The sequence below is a fragment of the Bidens hawaiensis genome, unplaced genomic scaffold (genome assembly GCF_021521415.1).
Source record: "Bidens hawaiensis isolate Kalapana, Puna unplaced genomic scaffold, B.hawaiensis_p1.1 tig00001575_1, whole genome shotgun sequence".
Classification (NCBI taxonomy): Eukaryota; Viridiplantae; Streptophyta; class Magnoliopsida; order Asterales; family Asteraceae; genus Bidens; species Bidens hawaiensis.
The window spans coordinates 715213-732708 of NW_027491088.1; the positions used below are offsets into that span (position 1 = coordinate 715213).

At 35.7% G+C, this 17496-nt stretch overlaps 3 protein-coding genes and 1 long non-coding RNA gene across 5 annotated transcripts; all 4 read right to left on the reverse strand.

The window, feature by feature from the left end:
* Positions 1–615: 615 nt before the first annotated feature.
* On the reverse strand, positions 616–928 carry LOC143587151 (uncharacterized). The gene is made up of 2 exons (XR_013144830.1): positions 825–928; positions 616–792 (listed from the first exon to the last, which is right to left on the reverse strand). It is a non-coding gene; the product is annotated as an uncharacterized LOC143587151 (long non-coding RNA).
* Positions 929–945: 17 nt separating this feature from the next.
* Positions 946–2828, reverse strand: LOC143587157 (putative glutathione S-transferase). The gene is made up of 2 exons (XM_077068531.1): positions 2273–2828; positions 946–1310 (listed from the first exon to the last, which is right to left on the reverse strand). Exons 1-2 carry the CDS (start codon positions 2798–2800, stop codon positions 960–962), a joined length of 879 nt encoding a protein of 292 aa, XP_076924646.1. The 5' UTR covers positions 2801–2828; the 3' UTR covers positions 946–959.
* A 497-nt stretch (positions 2829–3325) lies between these two features.
* LOC143587167 (putative glutathione S-transferase parC) lies at positions 3326–5329 on the reverse strand. The gene is made up of 2 exons (XM_077068537.1): positions 4989–5329; positions 3326–3814 (listed from the first exon to the last, which is right to left on the reverse strand). Exons 1-2 carry the CDS (start codon positions 5316–5318, stop codon positions 3464–3466), a joined length of 681 nt encoding a protein of 226 aa, XP_076924652.1. The 5' UTR covers positions 5319–5329; the 3' UTR covers positions 3326–3463.
* Positions 5330–9809: 4480 nt separating this feature from the next.
* LOC143585336 (uncharacterized) lies at positions 9810–11938 on the reverse strand. Of its 2 annotated transcripts, XM_077067153.1 has the most exons (6): positions 11699–11938; positions 11460–11586; positions 11033–11368; positions 10646–10843; positions 10351–10560; positions 9810–10043 (listed from the first exon to the last, which is right to left on the reverse strand). In XM_077067153.1, the coding sequence occupies exons 2-6, from the start codon at positions 11532–11534 to the stop codon at positions 9882–9884; spliced, it is 981 nt and encodes a 326-aa protein (XP_076923268.1). In that variant the 5' UTR covers positions 11535–11586; positions 11699–11938; the 3' UTR covers positions 9810–9881. The 2 variants fall into 2 exon arrangements, with proteins under 2 accessions (XP_076923268.1, XP_076923266.1); XM_077067151.1 differs by lacking the exon at positions 11699–11938 and having other exon boundaries at positions 11460–11669.
* Between the last annotated feature and the right edge of the window lie 5558 nt (positions 11939–17496).

Here is a 17496-nt window from a genome sequence, read left to right on the forward strand (position 1 = left end):
GTAATTAATTAATAACATGTTAAGTATATACAAAAACTTATAGAAAGAGCTTGTGAGTCAACCCAACTCGATCTGTTTTAACATTTCGACTCGTGTAAACGATTGACCAGTTTCAGCTATTTTGACTTGGATAAAATTTAGTATATACAACATGCCATTATTGATCCAGCCATTAATTACAAGTGTACATATATAGTTGCATATAATATAATAACTACAAGTTAAAGAAGGATGCCTGTGAATAAAGTCCTGAAAATTAATTCCAAGCTTTCTACAACCAGAACCCTGTGATCATATTCCGGTCAATAGATTTAAATCTCGAATATACATACGTTACATGGTTACAGTTGTAAAGTGCAACAATGTTTATATATCATATATGTATACAAATAGAAAACACATCTAACCATGAAAGATAATATTGGATCCAGAAATCGTTCCCTTCTCATTAATACAATATCCCTTTACCTTATATAGGGTTGACAAAGATAATCTCCTATTGATATACAAATATACTGTCTTAATAATACATAATATATTCCTATTTTATATAACTATTAGATAACATTAACTCTATAGAATGACATCACTCAAATTAAAACAGAACAGTGTTTCTGAGATGTATCATCACAAAATAAAGTAACTGTAATCAAGCAACCCATTGAATGTCTAAAATCAAACACACTGAAAATACATCAAGGATTGTAACTTGCAAGTGCAACAGTCTTTATTAATTTTCAAAAAGACACATCTAAGTATCTATCTGCAAACTTCTAGTCATCAAGTCCGAACCTCTTCCTCAAATGCTGAACAAAGCCAAAGACTTTTGGCATCTCAGCAAGAGTCTTGGACACACTCTTGTTGTCCCGGATGCACCGTTTAGCCCACGCGAACAACTTTGGACAAAGAATTGTTTATATATGTATACAAATAGAAATTTTTTTTGTATATTATAAGTTCTATTCCTCGACTCCATACTTTTTACGCATGTATTGAACGAAGCCGAATATTTTTGGCAAGGCTGGGAGAGAGTTAGACACACTTTCTTTGTTTTGAATGCATCGTTTAGCCCACGCGATCAATTTCGGGCACTCATGGTCAAAGTTGAAGTTGCCATATGTTTCATAGGCTTGAAACCATGAATAAAATGGGATTAAAGATACATCAAGGTACCCAAAACTTTCACCACCAAAGTAAGGTTTGTCTCCAAGCTCTCCTTCAAGCAATTTAAGGCAGTCCATGAACTCTTTCCTTGATGTTTCATGTTTTTCACCTTTTGTTGTGTACAAATTCATTCCAATTTGGTATAGCTGCATACATTGTTTGTATGTAAACTTACACAAAAGATTACAAATTCAAGAGATGAAAACAAAATATCATATCTACTGGTATTATTTAGCGGTGAATCATGCAGTCATCGATTCTAATTAACAAGAGACAACGGCACAACCCAATGGCGAAGCTTGTATGAAAACGTGCGAGGGGGCTTGGGCCACCATATAAGTATTACCCTTGCAGGCCCGGCTATCACCTCATGCAGGGCTCAGCCACCGTGGCGGGCCCAATTCCGGAGGAGGGCACATAAATTTTATAAAAATTTAAATGTATACAAACATAGTTTGTGTTTATATAAGGCCTAGGTTTATATAAAGGGTATTCATAAGCTCAAACATAAACATAAATAATGGATTTGAGCTCTTCTAATTTCTAATAAATTAGTGAAAAATCTGGCCTAACAGTTTCTTGTTTAATTAATAATTAGGCCTAAGTTTTAATAGTTCCAGTTAATTGATAGATAATCTGCGCTCAGCAATTGATAAATAATTTTTATTTGTGTACGTTATTGCTGCAATAACTTTGTTTTGTTTATTGCTATATTATAATTATTATTAATCTTTTGAAAAGAAATTATAAAAGGCCAATTTTCCATACTCGTCTTGGTCACTCGAAATCTCGGATACGGTCAATGACCGCAAGCACGCAGGCATGCATAGTTGTGGAGTATACGTGCTTTAGGCTCTAGTCAATTAGGCTTCAATCCACACCAATCAAGCCCATTATGGTTTTTGGCCCATACTTCAACTTAGAGTTGTTCAAGAAACTTACACTAAAAAACGGTTTATTTGTAAACGAGCCGAGCCAAGCTCAGTCGTTAAGAATGTTTTTTTTTTTCTTGAAATGATGTTAGACATCATTAATGAAACTCTTGGTAATAATCTTGTTCAAATCAACAAGAATCCAAAGACGAACAATCAAGATAAGTCAAACTTACCTTCTTGTCAATGAAGTCGGCCCAAAACTTAGCACGAGCCTTGGCATAATTATCAGAAGGGAACAATGGAGCTTTATGGTTCCAAACTTCATCGATATATTCGACAATGATACTAGATTCACAGATGGGTTTGCCGTTGTGGATGAGAACCGGGATCTGCTTGTGAATGGGGTTGGAGTCCAGTAGAAGCTGGCTCTTGTTCCTCAAGTCTTCTTCTTTGTACTCGTAAGATAGACCCTTTTCAGCAAGAGCGATCTTGACCCGCATACCATATATGCTGGTCCAGTAATCAAGTAGAATAAGTTGTTCTTGTTTAGCCATTGTTGGGTTCATGGTCATATTCACCGAGTGTTTGCATAGGCGTAGACGTAGGCGTCGACCGAGATTGTTGATATCATAGGGAAAGTGTGGATATATGATGTGTGGACTTGAATTCAGAAACAAGATTACCATCTTGTTATGTTTGTCCTTTGTGTTTGTGACAGATGTATGTACATTAATAATTTTTGTTTGTTCATTTTCAAACATAACGGATTTTGTGTACCTAAGAAATTTAACTTTTTTTAATCTAATTTCTCATTCGTCAAACTCACTTCTCGTAAGATGATGTGTTATATCAAGTGTAAGATGATGTGTTATATCAAGTGATAGTGAAAACGATGTCACGTAAATTAGGAGTGTTATCGAGTTAAATAAGTCGAATTTCGAGTTATTCAATTTGAAGGTTTGGGACCATATTCAAATTCGCCTCGACTTTGAATGAAAGTTGGAATTAGCCAATTCTAATAAGGTTTTCGAATTCGAGTCGAATTCGGTAGAGGTGTAAAAAAACCCGACCCGAACCCGACCCGATTATTACTAATACCCGGTTCCATGCCCGAACCCGGGTATTTAAAAAACCCAATTTGTGCACCTCTAGAATTCAGGTTTATACGACTTATTCGAACAAGGCTAAATACTTCAAAAAGAAATTTTGAGTCGTAGTGGAGACTAGGCAGCATCCCCTTCCCACGGTCACGGATAGTAACCAAACCAACCCAACAAAATAAAGAAGGTGTAATCAACCAACACAATGAATGTCTAAAAACAAACGCACTGAAAAATAAAAATACAACAAGGATTGTAACTTGCAATTGCAACAATCTTTATTAATCTACAGAAAAGACACATCTAAGTATCTTTCTGCAACTTCTAGTCATCAAGTCCGAACCGCTTCCTCAAATGCTGAACAAACTCAAAGACCTTTGGCATTTCAGGAAGAGTCTTGGACACACTCTCGTTTTCCCGGATGCAGCGTTTAGCCCACGTGAACAACTTTGGACACTCTTGCTCAAAGTTGAAGTTCCCGTAGGTCTCGTAGGCTTGAAACCATGAATAAAATGGGATGAAAGATATATCAAGGAACCCTAAACTTTCACCTCCAAAGTAAGGTTTGTCACCAAGCTCTCCTTCAAGCAATTTAAGGCATTCTATGAACTCACTCCTTGCTGCTTCATGTTCTTCACCTTTTGTTGTGTACAACTTTCTCCCACAAAGGTAAAACTGCATTTTCATACACAAGAATTATACAATTTTGTTACCATATATTAGTCAGGAGATAGTGTAAGTTTGTAATTGTCTATGTAATTACCCTAATTGTATTCTGATTAGGTTTTCCTTTGTAATCATCTTTAGTTCTTTACCTATATGTCTAAATGAGCCAAGTTGCTCGTAAGTTGCTCGAGACCGGCTCACAAAAGGTACAAATTGAGCCGAGCCTGAAAATAAGTCTATTCAATAAATGAGTCTAAGCCCGAGATTCACTTACCGTGCTCGAACCCGCTCGGTAGCCAAACAAGCCCAATATAATAATAATAATATATAAAAATAGTTAACAAATAATAAACGTGTTGGGCCCGAGCTTGAAAAACAAGTCACAAGCTCTAGAACAGCACTTTGATAGCTAGTTTGATTAGGGGTGCAAATGAGCAAAGGCTCGAAACAAGTGAGGAATTTCGAGTTCAGTCCGATCTTGATTCCCGATCCTCAATTAAAGCTTATTTATTTATTGAACTTCTATGTATTAATTAGATACTGCATAGCCGAGATCAAACCAATTAGCTTTGACTCGTTTAACGTTTTTCCCAAAAATATATAATAATAGTTATTGAAAACTTATATAATTAAATATTAGTAAAGGAGCCAAACCCAAGCTTGTAAAACCAACTCATGTGTTAAACTCAAGCTTTAGAAAAAGAGTTCAAATGAGCTAAGCTCAAGCTCTCGTAAGTTAAAACGAGCTCAGGTCAAGCTCAGGATCAACTTAGGGGCTGTTTGGTTAAATCAGATCTGAATGAGTCAGATCTAAATGTCCCATTCGGCAACAACAATTTGTCTGAAAGATTCAGACTTAATTTTAACCATTTAGATATTTTTCAGTTTAAAAAACCAAACAGTCTGAAGTTACAATGAGAATGAATCTTCCATTCAGATGTAAGCAAACAGCTCGTTTACACCTCTATAGAAAATAAAATATAGCTTAGTACAAGCCATCGAGCTAAAGCCTAGTCAAACTCGGGTACTGCTCATTTATAATCAGACCCCAACTCCTATAAATAGAAATTATTTTGTCGGTTTGTTCAATCTGAGACACCCAAAATCAAACTCTTTCTTGCAAGTACTATTCCACCACCATAAATAGTAAAAACTAATAATAATAATAATAATAATTGATTACCTTCTTGTCAACGAAGTCGGCCCAAAACCTAGCACGAGCTTTACCATAACAATCCGAAGGAAACAACGGAGCCTTAATGTTATTGTTCCAAACCTCATCTATATATTCAACGATGATACTAGACTCACATATCGGTTTGCCGTTATGGATAAGAACCGGTATCTTCTTGTGAACCGGGTTGGAGTCCAAAAGAAGCTGGCTTTTGTTCCTCAGATCTTGCTCTCTGTACTCGTAACGAATACCCTTTTCGGCTAAAGCTATCCTGACCCTCATGCCGAACATGCTTGCCCAGAAGTCAAGTAGAATCACCTCTTCTCCTTGTTCCGCCATTGCTAGGTCGGTTCAGAACAGATGGGTGGAGTAGGTGTGTATGTATACGAGTGGGAAGCCTCTAGGGTGTTGTTTCATTTATTATTATTATTATTATTATTATTATTATTATATTATTTTATTATTATTACCGTTTTCAAATGGTCAAAAATATAAAAAAATAATAATTAAAACAATATATATATATATCTACCTATTCTAATAAAGTAAAATATAAAAATTTAAAAAATTTTATTTTTTAAATTTTTAACGAACGAACCTAAATGAAGACGAACATGCTGATTTTTTTAAATGAACAAATATGAATACAAATATATGTCGTATGAAAAATGGGCGGCTGATATAGGTGGCGTGATTTCAGGATTATGCAACGAACGTGTCGCTTTATTAATTAATACGTGTAATGCAATTGTTAAACCCAACAAATGCCTCGTGATATGTATTTTTACACGTTTAACGCGTAATTAAACGTGACACTTTTTTAATTATCAATATAAACATGTTTAATAATAATAATTGGGGTTTATGGTAATGAGACTATCCTCTATTATGGTGAGGGCATCGATGCCCTTCCACGTTGGCACGTCAGCGTTACGTAAACATTGAAGACATCGAAACCCCAACCTATAATACACCGATATGGTTTAATGCCTCTTGGGCGCCCATATATATGCATATGTATGTATCTGTGTCTGAGAGATGGAGAGAGATAGAGCCCACAACCCTCCATCACTGCGCCCGGTCCTTCATCACCATGTCCCACCACCAAGGGCGCCCCTTGGTGGTTGTCCGCGCCCAAAGGCGCCCAACTTTCTCATCAATGACGCCCATAGAGGAACGCCTGATGACTTTTAGTAGCATCTAAAGACTGAACACGACCCAAGACCTGAGATAATCTGAGACATGATCTAGCTTGACCCGAAAATAACCAACGTGAATGGGCCTGAGTTAAAGTTTTTTAAGGAACGTATAAGCATCATCAAACATTAAAGAACAAAAAAAGTAATGTAACTAATACCATATTAACCAAGAGTAGAGGTGAGCATAAACTAGGTAAGACCCCTAATGGGGTCGGTCATAGGTTCTGATAATACCGCTAAATGGGTCCGGGTCGGGTCGGGTCGGGTCTGGGTCTCGCGAGTCTGACAATTTTCTCTTTACATAAACCAAGTAAGGTTCACGAGACCGAACCAATCAAACTCAATTATTTACAATAGGGTCGAGTCGGAGGTTCCAAATATACAACATTTAATGGGTACGGTTTGGATCTCACGAGTCTGACCCGTTTTACACCCCTAGTCAAGAGGCCTTTGATTCAGTGAGTGAATTTTATGCAATCTGGTGGTGATGGTTCAAACTTCATTACGGGTGTTTATGTGGATTTTAGCTGATGTAGAATTAGCAAGTGTGTGTGATCGTTTAAGGGAAAAAAACTAATACCATATTATGACATCAACCAACTATAATACTATATTATATAAGAAGACAATTATCAGAAACTTATACCTAATAAATTTAAAAATGTTAGGTCACGTGTCCTAATTTTGTGAGCTCAAAATCAATCTCTCACTTTTCTTATTTCACCTATTAAATATAACAGCTTATAATTAATAAATTATATGTAATTTCAGTCGTATAATATCTCAAGTTATCGTTTAATAATCCATAAATTTTTATTATTATTACTAATTATAACTTTTTATTCAGGTTGTGTTTTTCTAGTAACACTAACACACGACATCAGAATGCAATTTATTTAAGGTCTTTTGATTAATATTTTTATTTTGAGCGTTTTGACACTGAGCCCATAAATTTTTTTCGCTTGGCACAAACTGAGCCCATAATACTTGGACCACAGGTTTTTTATCTGGGCTTATTGATTTTCATCTAAAATGCAATTATAAAAATTAATTTGAACGGTCAACGAATAAAGCTCAACCCGGGGTAACCCAATGATAAAATATTAACATGTGACCTCTATGCCCGCCCACCATCTCCTCCTTCAGGGAAAACCCGCTTCCCAAAGGCCCATTGTAGTAAAACCTGGTTGTGATTGAATTCGAACTTGAGACATTGAGATTTCCGGCATTATTCTTTAATTTTTTTCAAAACTTTGGTTGTTTCAGTTTTTGCTTTTCCAGTTTGGATTTTGTATGGCTTTGATTTTTTTTATTTTTTTTTCATTTGAGTTTGAAAATTTTAGACGATAAAAAATATTGATCCAAAACATTAGGCCAAATCATATATAATTTAGAAGTTTGGTCTCGCTAGGTTACCAGACCACTTTGCAGCACCTTACTTGTCGATAGCGTTTTTTTTTTCATTTCGGTATCATAACGAACATAACGGAAGTCGACCGAATGGACATTTTGTGTTTTTCGTTTGTCTTAATTCTGATATCGTAACGAACGAGAAGGAAACCAGCCAAATTCGCATAGACTTACCGCCTCAACGCTCGGGTTTACCAACGTCTAAGTTTACCGACCGACACCACCCCATTGGTCCACTCAATTTTTATATTTTCCCATTTTTTAGCTCCAGTATTATAACGAACGTAACCGAAACCGATTGAGCTTGTGTCCAGTTACCGCCTCAATGCCTGAGATTGACAACGCTTGGATTTTACCACTGCCCGGTTTAATGACCAAACAAATGTCGTTTTTAAATAATTTGTCCTTTATATGTTAATTTAACGAATATATTTTTTGGGTTTAACGCTAAGGTTTTATCGTTGGTGTCCATACCATAGCGAGCGTAAACGATACTGGCCGAATTCGTGTTGACAACACCCGGTTTGAATGTTGAGGTTTTACCAACTGCGTTGCGCCGGTTACAACACTAGTTGTTAATTAATAAATAATTGATTATTATACATTTTGGGTTAAATTATTTGAGTTACATATTTATTAAACTCTAATAAATTACTTAAAATAAAAATCCATAAATTCGGTTTCCGGTTTTTATTACTTGCAAAATCCCAACCGTAAGTTCAGTTTATACAACAAAAACAGAACCGTTAGTTTTTATTTTGGTTCAATTTTTCGGTTCCATGCATACCCCTACATAGTAGATAGTTCAATGTCATTTAAAATCATCCCAACTATGAAAGTCACAATTGCATATGACGCGAGTTGATGTGCTCTAATTTTGAATGGGTTAAGCAAGGCACTTGCTATCATGTTGAACTTTTAGGAACTTCACTATAAGATTTCAAGTTTGGTGTAAGTGTTTAAACTCAAAGGGACTGAAATTCTGGCATGAAGCCGTAGTTCTCAAGGGTTATATTTGTCAAAAAGATATATGGACCTTTGTGGCTTTATGTTTATTGTTGAATATTGAATGAAGCCATAGTTAAGAATCGTTATCCTATACCTCAAATTGAAAAGTTACTCGATAATTTAGGAGGTGCTATGATATTCTGTAAGTTGGATCTGAGGTCGGGATACCATCAAATTTTCATACACGCGCGAGGATGATATTCAAAATATGACTTTTAGAACACATCAAGGGCTCTTTAAATTCGTGTTTCAAGCGCTAATGAATAAAGTGTTTAAACACTTGATCAAAAAGTTAGCGCTTATGTTTTGATGACATTAATTAGTGTTTACAGACAAGATAAAGGTTCACATGTATAAGATCTTCATCAAGTACTTGTGATCGGAGGCAACATCAAATACGTGCAAAGCAATCTAAGCACCATTTTGGTGGTCACTACTACAAAAAGAGCTATTTGTTACGGCCAAATCTGTAGCAAATCTGTAGCAAACCTGGTGTTTGCTACGGATTTGCTACAGATTTGGTCCGTAAGTACAAGTCTCGTAGCTAACTTATTTGCTACGTAATTTTGCTACGAAATCAGAATTTTGCTACGAATTTGGCTATCAAAAGAAATGTTGTCGTTTTGCTATATTAGTCACAGATTTTGCTACAAATTTGTTTGCTACGAAGTTTTAGCTACAAATTATTTGTTACGGAATTTTGCTACGTTTTTTTAGCTACGTACTTTTAGCTATTGAATTTTGCAACGATTTTATAACTATGTAATTTTGCTACGGATTTTGTTGCTACAGAGTTTGCTACCAAATTTTAGCTACAAATTTGGCTACAAAATTTTTCTAAAGATTTTGCTACCACCTAGTTATAGAGTTGGCTACTGAATTTTAGCTACAGTTTTGGCTATGAAATTTTTCTAAAGATTTTGCTACCATCTAGCTACAGAAATTTGGTATGGTTTTTGCTATGAAATTAGCTACGAATTTTTAACTGAATTTTGCTACAAATGTAGCTATATAAATTTGCACCATTTAGCTACAGATTATATGAGTTATTAGCTACATATTTTCTATGCATTTTGTATATTGTTTATTTTTTAATATATTTATTTATTTTTTTCATGTAAACATTATATAAAAATTTTATAAAATATCATAATAAAGATAAATATCCAAATTAAACCAATTTAGCATAAAATATCCAAATGTAATTCAAGATCCAATCATCCAAAATAAAATAGAATACAAATTGAAATTTCTATATATCTTAAGTTGGTGGAAGGCTTTGTTGCTAATTTCGTGACAATAACTGAAGTTTCTCATTCATTTCTGCAAACAGTCTCGCATTTTCTTCAATTTTCTCCAACATAGCCTGCTTTTCTACTTTTCCTCGTTCCAACTCTGCTACTTTTTCCTGTTCGAACTCATCTATTTTTTCCTCCAATTGTTGCACCTGTAATTATATTAACGCTCAATATTCTATAGAAAAAAAAACTCTTCTTGTAGATAAAAAATTTACTAGTTTGTAAATATGTGTGACCAGTTTGTAAGTTAACTACTTTGTTTAATATTAAACCTTATATAAATTATATAATATTCTACATTCTTGTCTAGTTTTATAAACAAGCAAGTGAAACCCACAAGCTTGTCCCATAAAACTTGTTTCAAACACCGGACCGACCCATATGTAACTGGTCTAGTTCCAGGTTGTACACAGTGCACACTCTATGTATATTTTTATCTAATAAAAGAATACAAACCTTATTACTTCTCGCCGATGGAAAGGAATCTGTATTTGGCTTTGCGGGTGCACCCGTCAACACGACATACGGGTCGGTTATGTTGCTAGTCCCGTACAGCCGACGTTTTTTCGTCCCCCCCGCAACACTTGACCACAATTCCATATCAAATTCCGGGTGTAAGCTAATGTCATCTCCATACTTCTTTACAATGAGTTTCTTATATGATTCCTAAGATAGAACATAAAAATTAGTACGTTAACATTATATAATTAATTAGTGAAAAACATAGATTTACAAAGTAAACGAAACTTACATAAGCTTCGCCCGCCCTTGTGTCAACCCAATCCACATTTTTCTCTTGATTAATGTCTTCCACATCATCGACTTCCACCAAATCAACATCTGCCAACTCGCTACAAACTGGCAACTTATCTAAGGGTCTTGACCCCTTCTTTGCGTGTGTTTGTAACCAGAATTCACCAAACTTAGCACGCCGCTTGAATGTGTGGTCCTACAAAGTACATATTTATAAGTTAGTAAAAACAATTAGTGCTGGTGATGTATTAAATGTGTGTGTGTGTGTATTTCAAATTCTAACATGTTAATTCAAATCATTAGTAACGGTTCGATTCGGTTTTTGATGTTCAAAAACCATTACTAACGGACCATGTATTAAATATGACATATTAATACTTCTTACCATCTCTTTTCTAACCGTAATAAAGCTTTTTGAGCCAACAGTATGTCTACCACCTGTCGCTTTCTCTCTGTTTTTGCTGTTTTGAGAAGACTTGTCTTGCCACGAACCGGTACTCCAAACCTTAACGAGTTCTTCCCAGGAATCTTGACTAATCCATTGTGGCTTAAACGGAATAGTGACTGACCAATCTTTCCCAACTTCTATACCCTTTTTAAGTGCACGAGCCTTGGCAAATTTCCGAGCCTTACCCAAAAGATTAGGAAACTTTCCCTTTATGCACCTCTCCCAACAAGAGTGAATTGAGTGTTTTTCCTCGTCTTCCCACTGATAGTATTTCTAAAAAGAAAAAAAAGAGTAACAATGTTTACACTCTTTATAAAGTTATATGCATTATTATAATATGTGCAAATGTGACATAGGTATACACCTGAAAACGCTCAAACATGCGATCGCGATGAAATATAGGAACATCTTTCCATCCTATCCACCCACCCGACCACATCAACTTCAAAATGCTACCAATAGTTCGGGAAACTCGATTTTGAATATTAAATCTAGAAAATATAAACAATACACCACAATCAACAATAATAATACTTTTGTAGTCACCTAAAAGGAGAATATTAATATATACACACACACATATAGACACAAACACACACTTACTCGTCATTTTCAACCCAAATCCAAATGCGATTTTCAGGTGTAGGTATCGGAGGTGGGACGACCGCTCCCCGGCCTATAGCAATGGGTTCATCCTCATCATCACTAGGCTCATGGAGAAGTTGATATGCTTCTGTAGTTGTTGTTCCCTATAGTCTGTACTCCCATGACTGTTAACTTGATTGCTACCTCGACCACCATCTTGACCCCTACCCCCTCTGGTTGAACTGCGTGCCATAGTTTCTTAAAGGAAAAAAAACAAGTCTGTTAGTTTTAAAAGAGATGTAAAATAAGTTATAAATAAGTTTAAAGGCATTAATAAGACAATTCATCCCTTGAATACTAACTAATATTTACAGTCACTGATTAGCATTGTTTTTGAAACCGGACCGGACCGACTGGTCCGACTGGTTCAACCGGGATTCAGTGGTATAGCCGGTTTAATTTGTCAAGCTGAACCGGTTCACAACTAACTTTGAATATAACAGTTTGTAATTAAAAAAGGCCACTGCTGGCAACAAGGGTTGAACCGTAGACATGTTTATTGAAAGGAATGGGTAAAACCAAATGGGCTACTAGCTTGTCTGTGTAATTTTGAAAGTAGAAATATACTAATATAAATAATTATTCATATGTAAACTAATTTTATTTAGGGGAAAAAATGTTACAACAGTTAGTATAAGAAACACTTACTTTACGGTTTACACCATGATCATCTCCTTGTTGAACCACTATTGCTAGATTGTATGAAACATAGTTGGTCTCTAGATGATAATCTGCAGCCTATCCTACAAAAGCTACAACAAGGGGTACGGTTGCTTTTCTACAATTGTTTCAAATTGTGATACTATATTCACTAGCCATTTTTGGCAAGAGTTTTAAGGGATTAAATTGGATTTATCTTCATCTTATCACATGTAGACTGACGGGCAGACTGAAGTACTTAATTGTTGCCTCAAAAGCTTACTTAAGGCGCATGACTATGGTCCAACCTAATACATTGTTTAAGTGACTATTTTGAGTTTTTTTCATAAGTGGTGATGTTTGAGAAATCTTTTTCACAATTAAGCATGGGGTTAAAAAGTTTTCAAAAATAATGCAATCTCCGTTAGTAACGGCAACTTGAAGGAACCTTATAGGGTTTGGTCAGGGAATGCAACTATGTAAGAGAATGTAAGACTCAAATTATTGAGAATGTATAAATTGTCGTTAGTAACAACAACTTCTGCCATATTTTTGTCAAGTTGTCATTAGTATTGGAAATTTATGCCCGGTTACCTTTAACATTGAAAACTTATGACAAGTTGCCGTTGATAAGAAATACTTCTAACAAGTTGTTGTTAGTAATAGCAATTTCTGCCAAGTTGCCATTGGTAATGGAAACTTCTGAAAAAGCATAACGGATATCAAAGCATTGTCAACCTTTTATTATCACACATAATAACACCAATGAAACCGGCCAAAGTTATGTATTACATAACTTTTGATGGAATGGGATTTTCACTAGTGAAACGCCAAAGCTTCTCGGTACCCCTTATGACTCGTAATAACCCACCATCTTCTACTTTCTAAGGATTGGAGAAAAATATAATCTATCTTGTGCCCTCCACTAAGAAACAACAAATCGTTATTTAAGGGCCCACCGTGTAGCAAATCGCCATTAGTAATGACGAATTTGCAAAACAAGTCTTTTTAATAAAGTTATAGTAGAAAAGTTATGGAGTAAGTACTATGGTGAGTTTTGATATGTTGATTCCCCGTCGCATCTATTTATATTGATTGTTAGATGGAATTAAAAATTGGTAAAACAAATGCATGCATCTTTATTCGTTGAATTTTTAAACAATTTGTTACAAGCATGCATTTATTTTTCTCAACCTAAAAGTTTAACCCACTCATTCATTTCCAACCACCTATGACTAAAAGCAAGAATTAATGTGACTATGTTTATTCAAAAGTTGCCATTATAAATGGCAAGTGGCATAAATTGTCATTACTAACGACAGTCTGTCAAAAGTTTCGCTTGTTAATGACAACATATCATAAGTTTCCATTGCTAACGGCAGCTACGTATAAATTTTCAATACCAATGGCAACTTGACAAAAAACGCATAATAGCCTTCTTGATTAGTATAACATATAAAATTATAAAAATTAAAAAAAAAAACGAATGCAAAACTAAAATTGAAATGTTTTGTTTTTCAAGTTTGATTCCAATGATTAATCCGTTGCATTTATAATGTTGAGCTTTTACACTAATAACTGATAAAGTATCCCCGCCAATTACTCCATCAAGATTCTTACTTCCACATTCTTGGATATCATTTGCTTTATATCCCATGATGCCAAATCCAAATTCATTTGATACAAGCCAAAACCAACCTACAAATATTGATATTTTTCAACATGTGGTGCAGAAAGAAAACGGAAACTTACCACAAATTTGACTTAAAAAAAATAAAAAATTTATATTAAGTTTTATCCTACAATTTTTTGAGATCCCCTTCTAGACATATCAGATTCTACCATGAAAAACGTTTTACGTCATGTGACATCACGATATTATAGGGGCTTTTTGGCTGAATAAGCCCCTCAATCATTACCTCCTCCTCCTCCTCCTCCTCCTCCTCCTCCTCCTTATTATTATTATTATTATTATTATTATTCATTTTTAATAAGAATAAAATTTCATTCAATAACATACATTAAATACAATCATAACAAATAAAACTTAAAAATTATAAAAGATAAAGTTTTAAGTAAAATTTTTAAAAGTTATAAATTTGAAGGTAAAAAATGTAACATTTATGTTTCAAGTAAAAGAAAATTGGTTAATATTTAACCCTAAATCCGCCTCCCTCCTTAGCCTCTTCTCGATCTTTGATTAAACAACATTAAAGGCGTAGATTAAACACAACTGAACCAACCCACCAATTATCTTCCCACTCTTCTCCCCTCGTTGGCACTTTGTAGGAAACGCCCCCCCCCCCCCCCCTCTTTCAAAACGCCCAAAGCGCCTGGGAGAGGGGGTGGTTCCCAGCACTTCGGGGCGCCTTGGGGGTGGAAAGCGCCCCACTATGCATAGTTTAAGTGTTAGCCGATTTTTGTTAGCACATAAAATCATAAAAAGTAAGATGGATGATGGGTCACACCTTACGACTAACTATGAGTTGACACATGGCACAAGTAGTTTAATTCTAGTCTACAAATTGCAAATGCATGTTTTTAACTTACAAGACAGACGAGTAAGAAAAGACAAGCCGGCGAAATCAAACATACGACTAAGGAAATGGATTTATAGGCTAAACTTAGTCTACACATGACACGCATCAACTGTTGGTTGATTAAAATGTGAGACCTATTGACTTTTTTTAATCAATTTTAGTGTCAAAGAGCGTCGGCTAAGGTTGTTCGGCAATCTTATGCTGAATCATTAAGAAGCTTCATTAACAATTAAAATATGTATTTTTAGTGAACCAAACATATTATACCTCTGAACCATTTAAACATGGTCTTTTAATGAAATCATTAAGAGGTTACCAAACAGGACTTCCGCCGGCTAAATTTGAAAATGTGTACATTCAAAGTAAATGTCTATTTTTGAAAAATATAAAGAAAGAAAGAAAGAAAGAAAAACATGTATTTTCAAAAAGTAGTTAATATCGTGTAGAAAGAAAGAAAGAAAGATCACGGATGTTAGTTGAAAAGCAATGAAATTTGTGAACATGACACACAGAAACACACTCATAATTCATATATACATATATACATACATGCATAGATTCCAACTCACCACTCCACTATCGACAGTAGTACCCAAATCATGAAACCTACGACCCACAGTTGTTGTTCATTGTCCAATTTGTCAGGTCCAGCAACAATGGCGGATGGAGGATATCGTGATCCCAGCTTTAACCCATTCCTTCAACTGTCTAGTCTCTATCTATATCCCTCAATTCAATTTCACACCAATTATTATTATTATTATTATTATTATTATTATTATTATTATTATTATTATTATTATGACAGAATTACAAATTTTGTCCTTTAAAAAAAGCCAAATTACGGTTCGTGTCCTTTTTTTAGTTTCTTTGCAGGCGGTATCCTTTAAACATTTTTTTGATACACGTTATGTCCTTTACGCTAACTGGGTTAGAAAAACTCAGTTAAATACCCTCACATGAGGCGCATGTGAGGGCATATTGGTCTTTTTAAGATATTAGTTCAAATGTATTATTGTAAAAATAAATAATAAATATTAAATAGATAAAAAAATAGATAGTCTCTCTCTCTCTCTCTCTCTCTCTTCTCATCTTCTTTCCCATCTTCTTCTCTCTACACTACCACCACCACCATCACTACCAACCCCCTTTCTCTCTCTCAGCCATGACCACCACAAAACCACCCTTTTCTCTCTTTCCCGTCTTTGTCTAGCTGAAACCACAACTGGTGGATAGTCACCGGAAACACCACAACTGGTGTCCAATTTTTTACGGCTTTGTCTCGCCTGCAACTATCCCCGGAAACAACAGAATGAGCTGGCATCGGCAACTGTCTACACCACCACCACAAATGGTATGAGCCGGCATCAGCAACTCTGTCGCCGGAAACGCCCACCACCACCTCGTCCACCACTACTAAACCCCCCCCCTCTCTCTCGCCTTTTGTTTTCTTGACGTCTTATTCGGTGTCTGATTTTGGATGTCTGGGTGTCTGATTTTGGTTCAGAATTGGGGATCTGGGTGGAGAGGAGGTGGTGGCGGCGGCCGTGAAGTAGTGGTGGAGAGATTGCAGTTAGGGTTTAGGGTTTCTGAGAGGTGAGTGGTGACGTGGGTGGCGATGGAACCGGTGGCGGAGACGCAGGTGGTACGGACGACGGTGTCTGGGTCGTGGGTTAGGGTTTTGGCGATGGACTCGAGCTCGGTTGCGGCGGCGGAGTGGGTGTCGCGGTCGGAGGGTTTGTTCAGGCAGACGAGGGTACGGTGTTTCAGGTCACGTGGGTGTTTGGTTGGTGGTGACGTTGTGGTGGTTTATTGTGGTGGTGGTTTGTCTGTGGATTCCTGCAGCATTGCCGGCGGACGGATTAAGATGGAGGTCTTAATTCCCGGCAGCATTGCCCTCATCTGGTGAAGAGGATGAGATTTGATTTATGGAGATTAAAAAGAGGGTTTTTGTTGCAGGTACAGACGAAAGGATAAAACTGCCCTCACATGCGTCTCACGTGAGGGTATTTAACTGCGTTTTTCTAACCCAGTTAGCGTAAAGGACGTAACGTGTAAGAAAAAAATGTTTAAAGGACACCGCCTGCAAGGAAAAAACACGAACCGTAATTTGGCTTTTTTTAAAGGACAAAATTTGTAATTGGGTCTATTATTATTATTATTATTATTTCAAACCAACATCAACAACAAGCTCAAGATGATATTAATGGGTGTTTGTTGAGTTGAGTTGTCTCTTCACTTTTCTTGTTTTCAACCCACCAAGTGTTTGATTAAATGCCTCACTCAATTCCTTAAATTTTACTCCAACTGTTTGTGTTTTTTCTTTCTCTCTCTCTCTCTTTCTTATCTTTTTGATTCAATTCAATTGCTTTGCTTTGCTGCCCATCCTTTCATTTATAACACTTTTTTTATGATGATTAACGTTATGGGTTATTATGTTGCCCTCCAAGTGTTTGATGAAATGCCTCACTCAGCTAATAATAACCCATTTCACTATTCTTTTTCTTCATAACCTTCTTGTTTTCACTGATAGCTACATCTTTCTACTTTTATTATCATCATCCTCTTGTTAAAAAC